The 20,692-nt window shown below is 40.4% G+C and overlaps 1 protein-coding gene across 5 annotated transcripts in view; it reads left to right on the top strand.

Annotated features, from left to right (window-relative positions):
• ank2b (ankyrin 2b, neuronal) overlaps positions 1 to 20,692 on the top strand; it is a 106,503-nt gene that overhangs the window by 69,285 nt on the left and 16,526 nt on the right. For 2 of the 5 annotated variants that reach the window (XM_084405431.1, XM_084405432.1), the window contains exons 31-44: positions 166 to 377; positions 1,125 to 1,332; positions 3,371 to 3,467; positions 4,000 to 4,228; positions 4,607 to 4,732; positions 4,820 to 4,942; positions 5,422 to 5,454; positions 5,912 to 5,933; positions 7,956 to 12,875; positions 13,472 to 13,549; positions 15,312 to 15,443; positions 16,486 to 16,632; positions 16,784 to 16,964; positions 17,053 to 17,128. In XM_084405431.1, the coding sequence (XP_084261557.1) occupies positions 166 to 377; positions 1,125 to 1,332; positions 3,371 to 3,467; positions 4,000 to 4,228; positions 4,607 to 4,732; positions 4,820 to 4,942; positions 5,422 to 5,454; positions 5,912 to 5,933; positions 7,956 to 12,875; positions 13,472 to 13,549; positions 15,312 to 15,443; positions 16,486 to 16,632; positions 16,784 to 16,964; positions 17,053 to 17,128 (6,584 nt within the window). Of the gene's footprint in view, positions 1 to 165; positions 378 to 1,124; positions 1,333 to 2,237; positions 2,259 to 3,370; positions 3,468 to 3,999; positions 4,229 to 4,606; positions 4,733 to 4,819; positions 4,943 to 5,421; positions 5,455 to 5,911; positions 5,934 to 7,955; positions 12,876 to 13,471; positions 13,550 to 15,311; positions 15,444 to 16,482; positions 16,633 to 16,783; positions 16,965 to 17,052; positions 17,129 to 20,692 lie in introns of all 5 variants that reach the window. The other 3 variants (XM_084405428.1, XM_084405429.1, XM_084405430.1) reach the window with 2 other exon arrangements.

The raw sequence follows: 20,692 nt of genomic DNA, 5'->3' as shown, positions 1-20,692 counted from the left end.
CCACATCTGGGCCGTGTGGAACCTACGTATGGGATCCGGGATCCGGGCCGACACTATTTTGCTGTCTGGGAAATTATAACCTCCCATTGCAGAGATTTGTTTCCACTATTGAATAAATATAAGAAATGGACAGATGCTGTAGAGTATATCCATCTTAAATTTCAGGGCTGGACCCACCGGAAGAGTTGGAGAGGAAGCGCATCTGTCGCATTATCACTCGAGACTTTCCACAGTATTTTGCTGTGGTTTCACGGATTAAACAGGACAGTAATCTCATTGGTCCAGAAGGTGGAGTTCTGAGCAGCACAGTGGTTCCTCAAGTACAGGCGGTCTTCCCGGAGGGAGCGCTCACTAAACGCATCCGTGTCGGCCTGCAGGTAGCACAATTGTTTTTGGAATGTAGAATCAGTGCTTTATTGTGCAATTCAGTGCTTTCACATGCATTTTGCTACCCTGGAAATCCAGAGTTCTCGCGGGAGCACAAGTTGAATTTGCTCAGCGAGTTTACTCTGGAGTCGAGTAATGATGCTCATTAAATATGCCCTTGTATCCACAATCACATTGGGTTATCTGATATAGGCGGGCCAGAGGCGAGCTAAACAGATGACGACAGCGCTGTGACGTCGAAGTCATTAGTAAACATTGCAAGATATGGCTATGGATGAACACCAGTTGTTTGAAACGGCTTTGGCCGCTACAATGATCGAGTTAGACTTGGCTTTTTATCTAAAAGAGGAACAGAAGACGGCGCTCGAAATCGTTCCTTTGCAAGAAGGGCGTTTTTGTTGTTTTGCCGACCGGATACGGCAAGAGTCTAATCTACCAGTTAGCTCCGCTGGTAGCTAAGCGTATGGGGCTTGTTGTGATTGGTCGTAGTATTATCCAATTGAGAGCAGTGTGATTTTCAAATGCATGCTTGGAGCCGCCCCTCGAGCTGGCCGATTTTCATTAGTCGATGCCAGGCCATTACTCTTTCAGATTTATGTCTGGATTTCCAGACTAGCATTTTGTTGCTAACAGTCACAATATTGAAATAGATTTGACCCGATAGCAATGAGATGCTTTAAATTATTAATTTGCTCTTGTGATCATTTTGTTAATTTTTGCCTTTGCTACATGGCCAGGCTCAACCCATGAGCGTTGATGTAGTGAGGAAGATTTGGGGTAATAAAGCCACATTCAGCCCTATAGTCACTCTGGAACCACGGAGGAGGAAATTCCATAAACCCATAACCATGACCATCCCTGTCCCGAAGAGCTCTGCTGACTCGGGCCTCGGCGGCTTTGGAGGTGGAGATACTCCTACGTTACGTCTGCTATGCAGCATCACAGGTGAGAAAGCACACGGGATATACTCATTTTCACTTTCTATCCAACTTAATATACAGAGACAACCAGGGCTTTAAAACGGGGGCTAAAAAATAAATCCATTCACTCCGAGCAGAATCAGTATTTTAAGGTTTCTGTTCTTGCGTTCCCTCTGAAACATTACCGTTCTGAAAACGGTTTGATTAGAAGAAAATACCAGTTAATAACACTATTTTTCGTTCTACCTGTTGTTCTTTACACAGCTAGCTGCCTACATTGTAAAATGTAACCCCATTTGAAGCACTGGTAATCTAGATTTGGTCATCTGAAAAAGTGTGATCCAATCCTATTTTACTTCGAAAAACCAGCACAAAGGTAAAATGGATTACCTTATCCTGGAGAACAAAACATGGGATTCCCAAATCTAGATAAATATGATCCAAAATAAAACTTCTTGAACAACCGGGCCTTGGTGATTGATTATTAAATAAATTATATATATATATTAAAAAAAATCCTGATTAGTAGTGATTGTACACTAACCTGCAATTTTTGCTGGTTTCAAAACACACATCATGCTGGATATTACCTGCCATTCATTTTCACTTAAATGTAATGTTTTAACGGTTGGTGACATTTCCTCGGAAAAACTCCTGAGATCCAAGAGCTAATGCCAGCGACTAACCTACGATGACTTGACAGCTAAGCGCGGACATTTCACTCACGTCGCATTTGCATAGGGCGAATTTAAATTCATGATTGGATCACTGCCAAAATAAAATAATAAACAGAATCATATAATAACTTTCTTAATCAGTGAAAGTTAATTTCAAAAAAGCATATCTGTTCAGAACAATTAGAATTGATTTCACTTTTGTTTATATTCCTGTTAAAATTTCATTTTGTTTTCATTCCTTGAACCGGTTCAGAACCCTGGAGACAACTATACAGTAAGTAAGCCATTCATAGGTTAAGTGTAATGTAACGGAGATCAGCTAGTGAGAGCTGTGCATGTAAACCTCACTCGTCTGGCCTCAAGAGGCGCTCTAGCAACTTAGGCTACAGACTGCGGTCTTTAGCATCCTTGTTGGTGCCTGCCTCCCATGCTGGAGACGCCGGTTCAAATCGCTCTCGGAGTTGGTCGAGTACGACCGGTTACATTTGGTGCCGTGACCCGGATGGGAGTGAGGTTTAGGGAGTTGAGTGTAACAGAAGCAAGCTAGTGAAAGCTGTGCATGTAAACCTCACTCCCCTGATCTCAAGAGGCGCACTAGCGACTGAGGCTACAGACTGCGGTCTTTAGCGTCCTTGTTAGCGCACCCACCTTCCATGCCGGAGATGCAGGTTCTAATCCCGCTCTGATTAGATTTGGTGCCATGACCCGGATGGGAGTGAGGTTTGGGGGGGTGAGTGTTACAGAAGCAAGCTAGTAAGAGCTGTGCATGTATACCTCATTCTTCTGGCCTCAAGAGGCGCACTAGCGACTGAGGCTACAGACTGCGGTCTTTAGCATCCTTGTTAGCGCATCCACCTCCCATGCCGGAGACGCAGGTTCTAAACCCTGCTGGGAGTGGGTTGAGTAGGACCAGTTACATTTGGTGCCGTGACCCGGACGGGAGTGAGATTTAGGGGGTGAATGTAATTGAGACCAGGTAAACCTCACTCCCCTGGCCTCAAGAGGCACGCTAGTGACTGAGGCAACAGACTGCGGTCTTTAGCATCCTTGTTAGCGCGCCTGCCTCCCATGCTGGAGATGCCGGTTCTAATCCCGCTCTGAGTGGGTGGAGTAGAACTGGAGAGGTTACAGTAACACGAGTGACATGAGTACTCTGCCCCCAATTAAATGCTAAGTTGTTTCCTCACAAAGTCAGTTTTTTACAGCATACTGAAGCCCCTCCTCTAGTGACATCTATTTAAAACTGCATTACACTGTATTGGGCAGGAGAATGAAATAATTGACAAGGACAAGTGAACATGAACTTTCAAAATAAAAGACATTTGCTGTAGTGTAGTCAACAACATTTTTGTATTTTGTAACCAAAACCGTTTCTTCCATGTATAGGTGGGACCACTCCTGCTCAATGGGAGGATATCACTGGGACTACACCATTAACATTCACCAATGACTCTGTGTCTTTTACCACAAATGTGTCTGCCAGGTATATTCTCTTGAGAGTATATGTTTTGAATGATGAATTTTCCCTTTGTAAAGCCCAAATATACTTCAGTGTTTACGTGTACGCTTGGGTGCGCTACCGTACATGTGACGCAAATTTAGTCTTCGCCAAATTTAGTCTACATAGTCTGTACGCTCAGCGTGCACATGCCCCTTGAACTTTTTTTTGCACTAAATTGTTTTGTCCACAAGGGGGCAACACTGGCCCCGGACCGTTGATTTACACTTGAAAAAGAGGCCCAACAACAACAGACGCCTGCATTGATGAATGCTTGTGCGAGGGGTTAAGAAATACCTACAACTCTAGTTTAAAAAAGTACAAAGACAGTATTATCAGTCCTAACTTATGAAGAGAAATCATGCAGAAACTGGATGAGGAGGAAACTATGCGTTTGACTGTGAGGATACGCTAGAGTTTGCGTCGAAACTGAAGTATACTTTGGGTAAATGGGCCAATCCTGGTTGAAGCTCACACATAAATTAAGCACCAATATCTCCCATATTTTCCTCATCAGATTCTGGCTGATAGACTGCAGGCAAGTACAGGAGTCGGTGAACTTCGCCACTCAGGTGTATCGTGAGATCATCTGTGTACCTTACATGGCCAAATTCGTCATCTTTGCCAAAACGCATGACCCTATTGAGGCTCGATTGCGCTGTTTCTGTATGACTGATGATAAAATGGATAAAACTTTGGAGCAGCAAGAGAACTTCACAGAAGTGGCACGTAGCCGAGATGTGGAGGTGAGTAATGGACAAACCTTGCTCATCCAAATATCGAAAGCTAAGAATTCTGAGTGGGTATTGCTGCAATAGATTCCTGTTCATATACGTCACCCAGTCAACTCTAGTTATAAAATAGAGTTTGATTTCTCTGCTTACCTCCACATCTGGAGGTATCACTTGCTTTGTGTTGCATCTTTAGGCATTCTCCTCTGTTGCGTCGTTTCTCTGAAAGAGGTTCCCAAGGTTTTAATAAAGCCATGATTTATTCTAAGAATGTATGCATAAATGCATAACCGCATTAATGTAAACCCTATCAGAATTTGTAGTCTTAACTATTAATAATTGAGAAATATTTCCGCTGTGGAACTCACATAATATTAATGGGTTGCATTCTAGGTATTAGAAGGAAAACCAATATATGCAGACTGCTTTGGAAACCTGGTTCCCCTAACAAAAAGTGGCCAGCATCATGTCTTCAGCTTCTATGCCTTTAAAGAGAACCGACTGGCTCTTTTCATCAAAGTAAGTCAACTATGCATTCATATATCTGAAGAATTATAAGAGGATCCATACAGTCATTTAATTGCAAACCTGGCAAATCACTTGTAGATTCGAGACAACGCTCAAGAGCCTTGTGGGCGCTTGTCCTTCACAAAAGAGCCCAGATCTTATAGGACTTTGACCCATGGTGCAATATGCAATCTAAACATCAGCCTGCCAGCTTACTCAAAGGTAAGTTCATGCAATATGCTACAAAACGCATTGTCCAACAAAATTTCATTTTTATGTTGTCCGCTTTAATGGCAGGTTTGCATGCATTCTTACATTCATTTTGTTGCCATGAAATGATTGCTTTATACCACAATATCTGCATAGGTTTACAGTTGAAGAAACACTCAATTTAATGAGTCAGTTACACAACTTATTGCTGTGGATATTTGGAAGGCCTCATTTTACAGCCATCTTTTCCTTCTATTTGTTTCCCTTTTTAAAAACATTTTTGAATCAACAGCTGACAAATGCTTTTATGCACTTGTGTTGCACCTAACCCGTCTCACACCACGCCTCGCTGGCTGGCCTCAGACATGTTCTGTTGCTCTGAAAACTGCTTAGCCTGCTCTCTCTGTCCCCTTCTCTCTTTCTTCTACCTCTGTCCATCTCTCTATCATCTGGTGCTCTCGTCCTCTTTTGCTGCTTCTTGCTCCTCAAAGGAATCAGATTCAGAACAAGATCCTGATGAGGAGGTAACTGCGATTTTGCACTTTAATTAACAAAAGATCCTTTGCTTTCGTCCATTATCTCAGTTCAAAACTTTGTCCAGTCCCACTGGGTTTAATTATTATTATTATTATTATTACAGAGATAAGTTGTTGTGTGAACAGTAACAATGAGAAAATGTGTTTCAAAACCCTTAGAATTTCATGAATGGCTCCATAGATGTATTGTTTTGTTTATTTGATTGTTTGTTTGTTTTAGAAGCCACTCATGCAGGAAATACAGATAATTCCAAATGGTTTACACATATTTTCTCATAACTGTATATTGTTTGGTGTACCAGCTGTGATAGCTGTATCAAATGATGTGGGGTCAAATAGCTTGAAGAAAGAAAGTAAATTGGCAATGTTAAGCTAAAAATGTTGATGTCTGTTCATTCAATGCATGTATACAATTGAATTTTCTTCACCTTTTTTTTCTTTACAGACGAGCCAAACACTTGAGAAATGTAAGATATGGAGTTAAATTAATTCAAATATGTTGTGTTATACCAGACACTTTTCCATTGAACTTACTAACTGAGAATGTCACCACTGTAAAATAACTTACAAAGCATGATTTTAACATTCTATAAAATAATCTTGTGTCTGAGTGAGTTAACTATTGACATATTAGGGATGTAACGGTACACAAAAATGACGGCCCCATTTATTGCGGTCCCATTCCAATCCGTTCTATCCATTTGACTCGTTCATTGAAGTCTGGTAAACATAGACTTGCTTGCTGTCAGGACAATAATTTATGTGAAATGGAAATATTTGCGTGAATCTGTAACATTTACAGGTAAGTATACAATTGTAAGATGTAAAACAACAAGCCATGTTGCTTTATGATTTAGTTTGAAGCGCAAAACGGAGTTTGAAATTACGTTTCGTAGAAAAAGAAGTTCCGCACGTGCAGCGATTAAAACACTATTTCGAACCGAAAGAACCATACCGAAAAAATGTTGTACCGTTACACCCCTAATATAAATATATTAATGTTTTAATCTGATCAGTTTATGAATCTTGATAGAAAAAAAGTTTTTGAATGTCTCTTTTACACTTTGCACATAATGTGAATTTCATTCATACTGTGGTGATGTTTGTTTTCAACTGTTTTAGATCCCCACTCCCTTCATTAAACACAATAACAATCTGCAAAGCAAATTATGATTCCCATCCAAATCTGTAGTAATCACTCTCCTTAGTACCTTTTTTTGGTGCCCCTGCATTTTTACACATAAACAAAGTGTACTTGTACGCCAGCCCAGTAAGAGGATTCCCTCTCTTTATCTGTGAATGTACAAAACATTAATAATATAAACCTGTGTTTAAACTAGTCAATGCCCTTTTTTGTAGATATGTGGCTTCATCAGTTGGATATTAACATTGCATAGTTTGCTTACTATTGCTTTAGAGAATATTTCAATCACCACACTATGTAATGTAACCTTTAAGTATAGTTCTTACATTAAGCTAATATTCAGGTATAAGTATGAATTAGAATCCAAATCTATTACTACATCAAACTTACTACACACTAACAAGTTTACCAAATTTACCAAGGAATTAACATTTGAATGCTGTCTTGTATGATTTTTTTTTAGTACTGATCTTTGTTTAACATTGTTTACATTGCCACTACTAATATTAAAAATAATTATTTCAATATTTTACATTCAGTTCACTGTCTGAAAACGTGTGCAAAAACCAAGCAGCTTGTCACTGGGGCAGTACCCTTAAAATGACAACTTTGTACCTAATCTACTCATAAAAGTTGCATTTTAGTACCTTAGAGTAGTAATATGTACCCTTTACTATATGAACTTTTATGGGCAAATAAGGTACAAAGATGTCCCTTTAAGGGCACTTCCCCCATGACATGCTGGTAAATTTTTTTGCACATTGTTTTCAGAGAGTGTATGTTTTTTTTTTAAATGCCTTTATTTTCACATTCGTTCAGTTTTAGTTGCATATCACTGGCTTTCTTTAAAAAAAACATTAAAGACTTGTTTTTGATGAGTTCATTTTTATTGAGTTCTCTCCTGAATTCTCTCTTTCTCTGTTTTGTCTTCTTCTTCTGTAGACATGAGTTATAAATATTGAGCAATGTCTACTTTGTGTTACTGTTTTTCACTATATGTCCCAGTGTTTGGGTTGGCTTATTTTTGTCTCCCTTTTAAATATCACTTTAGTTTGTCTTTTTGTTTGTGTGAGTGCGCTGTTGAACCAAATGTGGATAAACAAGTTTCCTGCTTATTCTTCCATTGTCTTTAAGATTTGGTTAGTATTTGCTTTGCAGTTGTTATTCCCCCATAAGTCCAGTAGACTCTCCACTCATCCTCCCATACTCCACTTACCTTTTTTTGTCATCTTGATGCCTTCTGGTCCTTGAAGCTCTGAACTGATCCCTTATGTCCTTTTCCAATCTCTGTCCCTTTAATTTAAATTTTGGTTAATTTGCTCCTTAAATGTCATCCAAATGGAAGATGATGAAGACACTGAAACAACTGAAACGTCATTCCTGAAAACACGCTTGATCCGAGACTCCCCTGCGCTTGCAAGTCCAGATTTACTCTCTGAAGTGTCAGAGATGAAACAAGATCTTATCAAAATGACTGCTATTCTGACCACTGATTCCTCCGAGAAAGCGGGTCCTCTGCAAGGGGATTATTTAGATAAGGGGGTGGAGGAGGTGTCAGCAGAGCCTTTTGAGATAATGGAAAAAGTCAAAGAGGATTTGGAGAAAGTTAGTGAAATTCTGAGAAGTGGAACATTTGACAAGGAAGAGTCTGCAAAAACAGAGAGTCGTCCATATAGTAAGGATGAGGGGTGGGTTCTCCTGACAGAAAGTGAAATTGAAGAGGCCAAAATGATGGCTGCCTTTGAATCTCAAGAATCACTTCTAAAGGAAGTTAGAGTCAACAGAGGATCACAGAGACCAAAGGGTGCTAGGGACTGGTCTGGCATGGACACTGTTTCCACTGGTGATGTTAAGGAATACTTATTGGATGTGCCTGAAACATCTATGCCTGCATCCCATGAGACTCCATCACAGCAACGGTTCACTGAGGTTGTTCTGCGCAGAGGTGGTCGAAAAATAGTCCCTACAGTGGCAAAAGACACTAAAGCCCATACAACAGAAGTAAAAAAGCCAGTAAGGAGGAAAGGGCCTCAAGGACACACAGAAGAAACCCAATCAATGAGCACAAAAGAAAGTAACGAAGGGGATGCCTTACTACCTGTACCTGCAGACCAAAAAAAGTCTCCTGTATCACCAGTGGTTGAGGAGACACCAATTGGTTCCATTAAAGAGAAAGTTAAGGCTCTTCAAAAGAAAGTAGAGGAAGAACAAAAAGGTCATAAAAAACAGACAGGCCAAAAACCTCCATATAAAGCAACAGAAGGCAAAGCATCTTCTGTTGTCAAAGACCAGAAAACATCAGGCCTGAAAAAACAAACTTCTTCACCCCAAAAACAGTCTCCTTCTAGGTCACCAAAGCCTGAGCCTGGAAGTCTAGAAGAAACCATGTCTGTAAGAGAACTAATGAGAGCGTTTCAAACTGGCCAAGACCCCTCAAAAAGAAAGTCTGGCCTCTTTGAGCACAAAGGATCTTCCAAAGCAGAACACACACCAGCGAGTAAACCCGAGGCTATACTCACAAAGTCACAATGTCTTCCCCGAGCACCCTCACAAGAAGAAGGGTCTCCTGATGTTTTAAAGCCTGAAGATCACCATGAAGAAAAAGAAGTCACAATTAGTCCACACATAAAACACTCTAAAGACTTTGAAGAAGATACAAAAGCAAGGCAGAAGAGTGGCGAGGGTGTGATTTCTGGGAAAGAGTCAGCAGTTCCCTCCACTCACTCAAGCATGACAACAACTATTCCTCAAAATTTGTCAAAACATGGCAGAGATCTTTTGCCTGATAATGGTACAGAGAACAGTGCATTTGATGACAGCTCTGACAGCGTTAAACATGAAGCATTGGTCGACTCACCCAGTGCTAGTCTTGCTGAAGTGGAAGCCCCATTGAGTTCTGAGGAAAGTTACAAACATGAGGGCATGGCTGAGACTCCAGAAACAAGCCCCGAGGGCCTCCCATTATCACCAAAAAAACCACCTCAGTCTATACTTGCAAAGTCCTCAAAATCAGTAGCAGTCACCCCTAAGGTCAAGACAAGTAAAATATCTGTTTCCTTTTCTACTGAGATGAAGGCAACTGATGAACAGGCATCTGAGGCTACAATTCATCATCCAGCACTGAGCAAAGCAGTGGATGAGCCAACAAAAAGTGAGTCCATGTCTATTCCTCATAGGAATAGGGGGGTGAACTTTGGGGATGAAAAAACTTCTGTTGATAAGGACATTGTTTCTGTGTCATCCAAGCCACCTAAATCTCGGAAACTGACTAAAAGAGCATCTGAAACACTAGAGAGTTTTTTGAGCGATGAGGAATCCTTTGATGATCAACCAACCTCTTCTGACTTTCTGGCCTCAAGGGCAGCTACACAGGATCATGGTGGTTTAGTGCTGCCTCTTAGACACCAAGATTCAGAGACCCTTAGTCCAGTAGCTGATGACTCTTTTACCATTAGCCACAAAGACTCTTTAGAAGGTAGTCCCGTGATGGAAGACAACTCTTCCCATAGAACCCCAGACTCTATTGAGCCTAGTCCAACAAATGAATCCCCATGCTGTGACTCTTTAGAAAACAGCCCCGTAGAGATGAAAACCAACCTGACTTTTCCACCTACAGTAGAACAACCCAGTGTGACCACAGGCCCCCTGACATCCTCCAAAGCCCCTGAAATCCCCCCAGAGAGTTTGCGTAGTAGATTGCTCAAAGAACAGGAGGGTAATGCAGACGATGACAGTTGCGAGCAGACGTCCCTGATGACAAGTTCGGGTAAGAGTCCTCTCTCCCCTGACACACCAAGTTCTGAAGAGGTAAGTTATGAGGTCAATCCCAAAACCCCAGACCCCATGGTCCTGATTGTTCCCTTTAAGCCATCAGTAATCCCAGAGGAGACAGTAGAAGATGATGAGTTGAAGTGTGGCCTGACACAGAGGACAATTACTCCAGAGGAAGAGATGTTTAAAATGGCTGCCAAAATAAAAACATTTGATGAAATGGAACAAGATGAAAAAGACAAAAAGGACAATAGAAAAGATAGTGAATCTTCTCAGACATTGGTATCGTCTGATGCAGGAGATGAGAGCATCAAACTGTTTGCGCTTACATCCAAATATGAAACATCCTCTGTGGATGATGTTGGGTTTACTGAACTCAACCAAGCATCAGAGATAGCACGGTCTGTTGAACCGATCATTAAAGTACAACCTCCCTCTCCTTTTCCAGCAGGTATACGTAAGAGCCCCCAAACATCTGAGGACAGTCAACATACCATGGCCCACAGTGCAGCATCTTCAGCTGAATCAGCAATGAGGAGACCTCAGTCTGTCTCAGAAAAGCATAACATAAAACCACACCTTCAAGAATCTCCTAGTGAGAAATTTGAGGACAAAGAATATGTTGATTCAGAATTAGTACAGTTGAATAAAACTGCCTCTAACAGCAACAATCTGGCTGAAAATATAACTGATGAACAAAAAGAGCAAAGCTTAAAAAGATCTAAAGGAAATCAAGAAACTTACAGTGATGAAATGCAGAACGAGGCAGCCAATTACCAAAATGTTGATTACATATTGCCTAGTCAGGAAGAATCTAATGTAACAGATGAGATAAAAGGTGATTACATGAGGCATACAGGGACATCTTATGTTGATATTTGTAGTGGCAGCCTAGATATTAATTCTATTCCAATTATTATTGGACAAACAAGAGAAACATTTAAACCAGAAATATGTATTTATGATGACACAGAGGAAGATGATGCTGAGGAGGAACCTCCTAAGACTGAATCTAGAGGAGTTACAGCAAAAGCAGAGACAGACGCCTGGAATTCAGTGCGAGAAGATGATGATGCATTTGCAGCAAGAGTCAAAGAGGAAGAGCAAAAGGTCTTGGGTCTGGTTGTAGATCGGCCTTCCCAAGGAGCGACTCCAGACACAACACCAGCAAGGACACCAACTGAGGAGGGTACACCAACAAGTGAACAGAATCCTTTCCTCTTCCAAGAGGGAAAACTTTTTGAGATGACAAGAAGTGGTGCGATAGACATGACAAAAAGGAGTTACGAGGAGGAAGGCTTTGCATTTTACCAAATAGAGCAACCCATTGAAGAAGGCATAGCTGAAGAAGGAGTGAATGGGCCTGGAAGAGCATCCAGTGATGCTGAGAATGAGGTTGGTTGTAACCTCTCTTTGCAGATAAAGCAAGAGGAGAATAATGACCTTTCTAATGAGCCTGCAGATTTATCTGTACATTCTCCTACTGAGGTTAATCTGGCTGCAGCTACAAAGTCAGATGTTATAAAGTCTAAAACCTCAACCAAAACCTCAGAGAAGGACCAAACAATACCAGAAACAGCAGAGATTAAATCAGACAAAGTAAAGAGTGAGGGACATTTAATATCTGATCCTGCTTACTCTGATATGGTCATAGTCAATGTTCAGACAGCAGTGTCAACTATTACTAGATCAGTTCATTCCCACCAGGACCACGAGTTCTCAGATTCCCCCCCAGATGATCAGCACTCAGTTATAGAACAAACCAAAATCCCAGAAAAGACAGAATCTAAAAGTAAACTTGTCTCTAAAAGTGCAGCCTCTCTATCATCTAAGACTAGAAAAGATATGCCAACCTCCAAAGAGGAGGAGAAACCAAAATCCCGAATCCCTGTTAAGGCCAGCTCCCTCAGGTCTGAATGTGTAGAACTTTCCAAGGATAAGAAGTCGAAGTTGCCCGTAAAACCTCAAACAAGGAGAAAATCTGACACAGAGACAGGCCCATCCATAACCTCCAGTTTAACAAAGTCTTCCAAAGCCAAGAGCTTCTGTGAAAGCGATTCCACCAAGAAACCAACCAAAAAGGACCAGAGACGTTCAACAAGCACTGACCTATCCAGCACAACTAAGACACTTCCTTCAAGACTACCAGTCAGGGGAAAGCCTGGTCAGCCAATTCAATCTTCCACACCAGCAAAACAAAAAAAGACCCTGCCCACTGACACAAGCAAACAGTCTATTGCATTTTTCGAAGAGATTAGCCATGAGGCAGCTAAGGTAGTGGAGAGTTTGGCTCAGGCAGAGAAAGACAAACAGGAGGCTGCTGCCTTATCTAATGATGAAAGCAGCACCATCAATGCCTCAGTAATAGAAAGTGAACCTTTGCTTGACATGCAAATGCCTTTCCCTGAGGATTCCTTGGTCATTAGGCCCAGATGGGACAAGACTGTTGAGACGCAGATGGAACGAATCCCTGCTGATAAAGTCCGAAGTCAAGGTATCCCCCATCTCTTGGGGCACATTATCTCTTTCTCATCTGCCTCAGCACCTCAGTGATGAAAGTGCTGCTTCTCTGTCTTGTAACTAATTCTTCTCTTTGTGGTGCTTCTTTGATGTTTGGGCTATGTTTGTGACTGTCTCTTTTCCTTTTATCTGACATAAGTCTCAAGATTTACATTAAACCAGATGCAGTGTTGAGTATTTATGTAATGTTTTTTGCCAGTTTATTCACTGACTGCATATAGGTCTATGACAAAATTAATTCAACTTAAAACATCAGTTGTGAGGTGCAGTTGATATTAAATTTTTTATAATGTTCACAAATTCTGGGACAGTTATTCATAGTATTCATTCATGATTGATATTTTACCTTGTCTTTGCTCATAGATTGAAACTAATCTGATAATGGTTTCTGTAGCATATTTGCTTAGAAATGTTGATTTAATAATAGATAATTAAATATATAAGTATATTTTTTACATGAGAAAGCCAGTGACCTTATTTAACTTAGTGTCGTAAACAATTATTTGTAATGACTTCTAGTATTAGATTTGTGTGCTTATATGTCTTTTGCTGCTTTGCTGGAATTTGCAGTAGATCCACAGGATGAGGCTGACAGGAAAGAAGGGCGCCTGGCTGTAATAGCAGACCACCTTGGTTTCAGCTGGTCAGGTAAGCTGCTAACCTCTATACCAATGGTTCCCTAACTGGCTGCCACAGAGCACTTGTTGCTGCGATGACTCGTACCCCTTTTCCACCAAGGCAGTGCTGGTGCCGTTTCGGAGCTGGTGCCTACTCGCGAACCAGTTCTTTGTGTTTCGACTGCCAAAGAGCCGGTTCTCGGCCAGGAAAATTGGTTCCAAAGCGGCACCAACTCTTTGCTGGACTAGAACCGTTCTTTTACCATGTCATGCTTACGTCGGGGGTTGGGGTTATTGTCGAACTTCTTCTTGAACGTAACCTCCGTCTATAGTAATCCAGACGAGCAGCACAAATGTGTTCTAAACGTCTTCTTCTGACCCCAATATAGGATCGCAAAGCCAGGAGAAACATTTGCAGAAAGACGATGTAGTCCGCCATTGTAATTGTTATGCTTGAAGTTGGCCCAAACGTTTCTGGGAAAGCTAAGACGTATGGCAACGTACACAGTGACGTAACAACGTCGTTCGCTGGGCTCTCTAGTCAGTGGAATAACAAACAGGTTCTGAGAAAGTTCGAAAGTTGAACCAACTTTGAACCAGCACCAGTTCCGAACCAGTTCTTTTTTGGTGGAAAGGGGGTATATGAGTGCTACTTACAGAACCTTTGTCATTACATTAATTCAGTTAACTGTGACTGTGAGCAGAGAGCTTAGATACTGACAGAGCTAGACAGAAAATGTACATATAAACTACAAAGAGGCTCCTTTTTTTTGGGAACCTCTGCTCTTATAGGGTACAGTACTTGGTTAAAATGGTAGAATTATTTATGGAGTTGGGATACATTTAGGGTTGCAAAGGGGCAGAAAATTTCCGGTAAATTTCCGGAAAGTTTCCGGTAAATTTCCATGGGAAGTTAAGCTGGGGAATTTAGGAAATATTCATTACCACGGCAAGCGCTTGCGCGTCCACTCTGAAAGTAACTGTACACATAAGAGACGGATAGATACATTATTTAAGGTTATTTCTATTCGTTAGAATATTGATATATGAACTTGTTGTCAAGTAAGCCCCTTGCGAGCATGTCCGTCTCTCTAAACGTTCAGTGTGCTGCACTGCTCTAGTTGACTTCTGCACCTTCCCCCCTGAAAATATCAGGTTAATTTTGAAAAAGTAATTCCTTTTGCGGATCCTCTTGGTCTTTCTTCATGTTTCTTTGACAAATATCAGTGTCTCAGTCTCACGCAAGCTGCACATGAGTTAACCACGCCTACTTATTTACATGTCGCGGTATACACGGAATAAAAAAATCTGTTACGGTTGACATTTTCTTCCGCGGTAACGATATATACCGCAAAGTGCCAGTAGGGGGTGTGGTCTCAATAGCCATGCAGTAAGCAGTGTGCTATGTGCATGTGATTGAGGAATGGCATGGATATTCAAGTGTATTTGAATGGCATCTGTTTGTTTTAGTCAAGATTATGCTAAAATATACTTTCCTCAACTATATTTAAGTTACCTATGAAGAGCCAACCCTCAACTTTGAAAATTCCCAGTTTATTCCCATTTATTCCCATAAATTCCTGTTAATTCCCTTAAATTCCCATTAATTCCCATGGAAAGTTTCCATCTTTGAAAATTCACAGAATTTTGCATGCCTACTTTTTTATTATTGTAAACCTTATCTTATTTCAACACATATTGCATTGCGGTCTTAAGGGCACTTTTGTTTCATACAGATACTTTATCCTGAATTAAATGTATGACTCATTATCGATGTGATTTTATTAAAACAGAATTGGCTCAAGAGCTTGAATTCAGTGAGAAACAGATCATTCAAATAAGAAACGAGAATCCAAATTCACTACAAGATCAAAGCCATGCACTCATAAGGCTATGGAAAGAAAGAGAGGGCAAAAATGCTACAGGTAAGATCTGCTGATCATGTGTTTTCCTGTAGTTTGAATGAATTTGCATTGGTCTATTCACCGGATATACTGAACACTATTAAATCAAAGATCAGTACACTTTAAATAATTATTTCAGCATTACCCCTCAGCCACCACCAATGTCCCTGCTGACAAATCCAGCATTGTTGGTCACCTGAAATTCATGCTGGTTTATGCTGGATTATTCAGCAGGGGTGCACCATCCTTTGGAATCACTTTTTTCAGTAATTTTTTTCAGCTCCATTTGCTTAAAGGCAGAAATTCATCTAAACTAAATAAATTTACTCCAATTACATTTAAAAACCTGGCATCATGGAACACTTTTTTGGGGTAAAAAAAATTCCACAATTGAGCAAGTACAAGACTTGTTGCCTAGAATTTGAAATAATCATCTAGTTTGTGATGAACATGGACAATTCTAAACTGCAATCCTTATTGACCTCTGTGGAATCATCAAAACCTTGAACTACAGAGAGTATAGCGAATATAGCGAGTATAAAGAATAAGCGACATAGCCAGTGTAAAACAAGATCCAAACCACAGCGGCAGAAATTACACTTACAGTACTAGTTCAGAAGACATGTTTCCCCTTATTTTGGAATATCTTGATGCTGTCTTGGTGCAGCATGACAAATCTGCTCTGAAATGATCACCAGTAACCATTGGATAACCATTATATTCATCCACGCTGAAGAGCAGTGCCAAAACACAACTGATGTAAAATAAATACTATTTATATTTAAAAAAAAATATGTAAAATGCAACTTTGTTTAAATTTTTATGGAAAAAGAGAGAATTATGTTGTAAATTGATTGATGAAATGAGGAAATGCGTGCTATGATATTTTAGTGATCAGGCATATAATTTTGTGAACGAGTGATGCTCGTTACATGCACAGTACAAATTATGATATTATGACATCACTCACTCAGAAGGGGATCCCTTCACATTGTACATATCTAGTTGTGTGTTGCATTCTATTTGACAAAAGTATATATAACACCTCTCCACTTAACAGCAGAGAACACTTTGATGAAGACACTTACAAAAATAAATCGAATGGACATTGTGCATCTCATTGAAACAAAAATCATCCAGTGCAGTCAAGACCAGTCATCACACACCTATGCAGAAATTGAGCAAACCATATCATTGGATCATAGTGAAGGTATGTATGATGACAATATCTTGAAGCATATTAGGTTGGTGTTTGATTATAAAATATTCTTATTCCTCACTTTACAGAAGGTGATGATTCACTGCATTACTTTTACAATGGTTTTACAACTGTACAACCAAATCTATATTGGCCTTTGCAGGTTTTTCAGCGCTACAGGAGGACATGGACAGCCCCAGGCCGGGCCGGCGAACAGAGGTCACTCAAAGAGGGTCAGAACTTGGGCCTCTGGTGGCATCTGTTGAGGATCTCTCCTGCAATCTGTCTTCCTTCAATGATTCACAGAAAGATAGGTTGTTGATAGACAAGGAAATGGGTTCAGAGTAAGTTCTCATTCTCTTCCTGTCCTATACAATTGAAAATGTATTAAAAGTATATTAAGTAATTTAAATTTGATTCTGTATTTGTCAGGGTGGTCGGAGCCTCAACACATAGTTGTTTTGATATGGCTGGACTGCGGCAACAATTCCCAGGCACTATCAAACAAGTAAGTCCTCTCTTTACCCTGTACAAAACTGTTCCCTGGAGACTACAGTCTCACGTTTATGACACAGTTTACAAAGGTGGTACTATTCCCAACGAACCATCAAGCAATATACATGAAACTGTGGATGATCCTCTCCAAGAGTTAGGAGCAACTGGGGGTCAGTTTATCCCAGTCTCCACCCAACAGGATGATGAACAGAATGTTCCACCCATAAATTCAATGGAAAGGTACAAACTGAGTCAGAGACAATCAACCCTGTCAGATTTTGGGCACACACTCTTGGAATCAGAGAATGTCGAACCAGATTTCAGTGAGTTGAATGTGGAACTCAAGCAAGATTCTGAAGATTATATTACCTCACATGTCTCCAGTACAATTCATTCCTTTACATCTCCATCAAGTGAAAAGTCGGAAACTGTATCTACATCACCAATTAAATATGAGGCTACACTTTCAAAGAAACCAAGTCAAAGTGAGGAGTATATAAAGCACCACGTTGAGGAAATTTCTGACAGATTCTATAGAACCCTTTTTGGTGAAAGTTATGTTTCACTCCAAAAGAGTGCAATTGCAGAGACATATAAGTCCCCTGAAAACGAGATTTCTTTTGTGGAAGAAGTGAATTGTAGAGAGTCTGAAGAGTCTTCAGATGTTTCCAAAAATATTGATGTCAGCCAATCAATCAGCTTCACAGAATTGTCTACTGAAGGAGTACAAGGCTTAGCTCAAGCAATTTCCAGTCCTCCTCAACAACTTAGCATGTCTGCTGCACTCGAAAGTGGCATTACAGAGAGGATTACCACCCCTACACCTAACCAAATGTCACTTGATTCAGTAACTGAGCAGCCACAAATATTATCACTTCCAATAACTGATTCCGGTTCTTCAGAAGCAAGAGTTGCAATAACCATACCAAATACTCTAACCAAACAAACCGATGCTAAATTCACAAACACTAAATATACCATCTCTAGCTCAGTAGAAGTTGTGACGTATAGACCTCTTACACCAGTATCTTTAACATCCCAAGTTGAGCTAAGATCACCAGAGTTTGAGTATGTTGACAACTTTGGAATGACTTCATCTGAAAATAGACCATCATCGCCAGAATCAGTGGTCTCCTTGCCTTTAGACTCACCAATACCATTTGATTATAGACCATCTTCACCAGACTCCTGCATATTAATGGCGGAATTAAGAGTTTCTTCACCTGAATCTGTAACTTCACTGAATGACTACACTCTTCTCTCTGTTGATTCTCCATTGCCTGATTTTAGGCCAGCTACACCTTTGCCAACTGCTTTTGAAAATGACACACCTGAATTTACAATAAATGTTGAAGAATACAAAACATCCCCCGCACCTGGTGAAAAAATGGTCCCTCTTGCAGGATTTACAGAAGATACACCAGGAGCATCTTATTTACTGGTGACTGATGACACAGAAAGACCAATTTCACCTGGTTCTGCAATTTTCTACCGATCATTATCGCCTGAATCAAATAGATCTTGGTCTCCTATGTCCATCAGTTCTGACATTTCAGATAAGGAACTATCCACAGAGATGCGTTTTGAAAGCCATACTCCATCTCCTTATTTATTCTTGACTGAAATAAGACCATCATCTCCAGAATCAACAGCATCTGTAAATGAATATAGAGTACTTTCCCCTGATTCCCCAATACCTTGTTTTGCAACAGACGTGCAAAATGACTCTTCAGCACTCATGACAGGATATAGATCACCATCATTTCAGTCTGAAGTTTCAGACATAGACTGTGATCTGATATCTTTAGAGTGTCTAGTTGGAAGTCGACCATCATCCCCTGAATCAACTGTATCTTTTAATGAGCAGAGATGCCTCTCTCCTGATTCTCCTCTTCCCAGCTTTACTCAAACAGTGTTGGAATGTTTCATAAATGCTGAAGTGTATAGATCTGATTCAGATGAGTCAGGCCTCTCAGACAATGAAAACAAAACAGTATCAGAAGTACAACCTGAAACCCGACTGTCATCTCCTGAATCATTTACATCGATAAATGAGCACAGACCCCTTTCACCGGATTCACCTGTACCTGTATATAGAACCACATTGAACTTTAATTTAACCACATTTCAGAGCCTTAGAGACTCATCTCCTGAATTAGAAACATCTGACATTGAATATTCGCAGTGTGAGCCCTTGCTTTGCGAACCAAGATCAGAATCCCCAGAATCTTTCATTTTAGAGCCTGAAGATGTTCCTTTGTCCAAGGTTATAGTAGAAAGTGTTACTTTTGATGGCGAGCCAATAGAGGAATCATACTCTCAAAGAATATTAGCTATCGAGCCCACTGGATCACTATACAATGAGGAACAAAGTATGAGTGAATTGCCAAAACCACAGGATAGTGTTATGTCCAAAGCTATGTTTAGAAATCGTATTGCTAAGATATTTGATCCACACTACAAGGGCAAGACATTCTGCTCCAAGTTTGTTTCAGGAGATATTTCAGAAAAAGCTAAGTCAATAACTTCGGCTGTTGGAAAAGCTGAAGTTTTACATGAGCCACAAGAAATATGCCCATCTGCTAAAGAATCCAAAATTCATGATTCTTTTGAACAAAACCCATCTGTCAAGTGTACAGAGAATAATCAGGATTTACCTCAGAGACAACTGAATTTTGAAAGTCCAGCAATGTTCCAATGTGAAGGCAAACCACTTTCATCTGAGTCACATGATCAATTTAGACCCATATCTCCAGAATCTCTTGAGCTGGATGACACACCTGAAGCAACTGAGTGTAGACCATTGTCTCCTGAATCAATAGCATCAGTTAATGAGTTCAGACCACTATCTCCTGACTCACCTGTAACTGAATTCAGTGGATTTTTCTCTCAGAGTACCTTTCCAGTAACAGGTCGTAGATCATGTTCACCTCATTCTCTGTCCTCGGAGAATACTGAAAATGAACTGTACTTTGAAGACGTGTTCACTCTAGAAAATAGTTTCAGGGCATCCACACCAGCATCAGACACCTCAGTGAATGAGTTTAGATTGCTCTCACCAGACTCACCAGTGCCACAATATTTCACAGCAGCCTTCGAATCAATTGCTGTAAATGATTTTAGCTCCTTGTCCCCTGAATCTACAATGTCGGAGCATGAACATGAACTAGATCTTTTTACTCCAGTGGCTTCTCTAGAAGCAGTTGATGAACACAGACCTATTTCCCCTGATTTCCCCATATTTGCACCAGATTCTCCAATACCTCAGTATTACACTTCTCACTTTGAACTTACAACAGTAACAATTTACAGGTCCTCATCCCCTGAATCAATGCAATCAGACACAGATATACATACCATTTTATTTGATGACATGATTGATCGTAGAACATCCTCTCTGGAGTCAATTACATCGGATAATGAAAACAGATCTCTGTCCCCTGATTCACCTATTCCTGATTTCACACCGGCCACACACACATATATTATGCCATTTACAGGTTCCCGGCAAAATTCCCCAGAATTACTCAGTTTGGATGTTGAAAATGACTTGTGTCATTCTGACCTTAATCCAGAG

This window comes from Rutilus rutilus, assembly GCF_951802725.1.
Source record: "Rutilus rutilus genome assembly, chromosome: 3".
In the NCBI taxonomy this organism is placed as follows: Eukaryota; Metazoa; Chordata; class Actinopteri; order Cypriniformes; family Leuciscidae; genus Rutilus; species Rutilus rutilus.
This window is presented reverse-complemented; position numbering and strand designations above follow the sequence as displayed.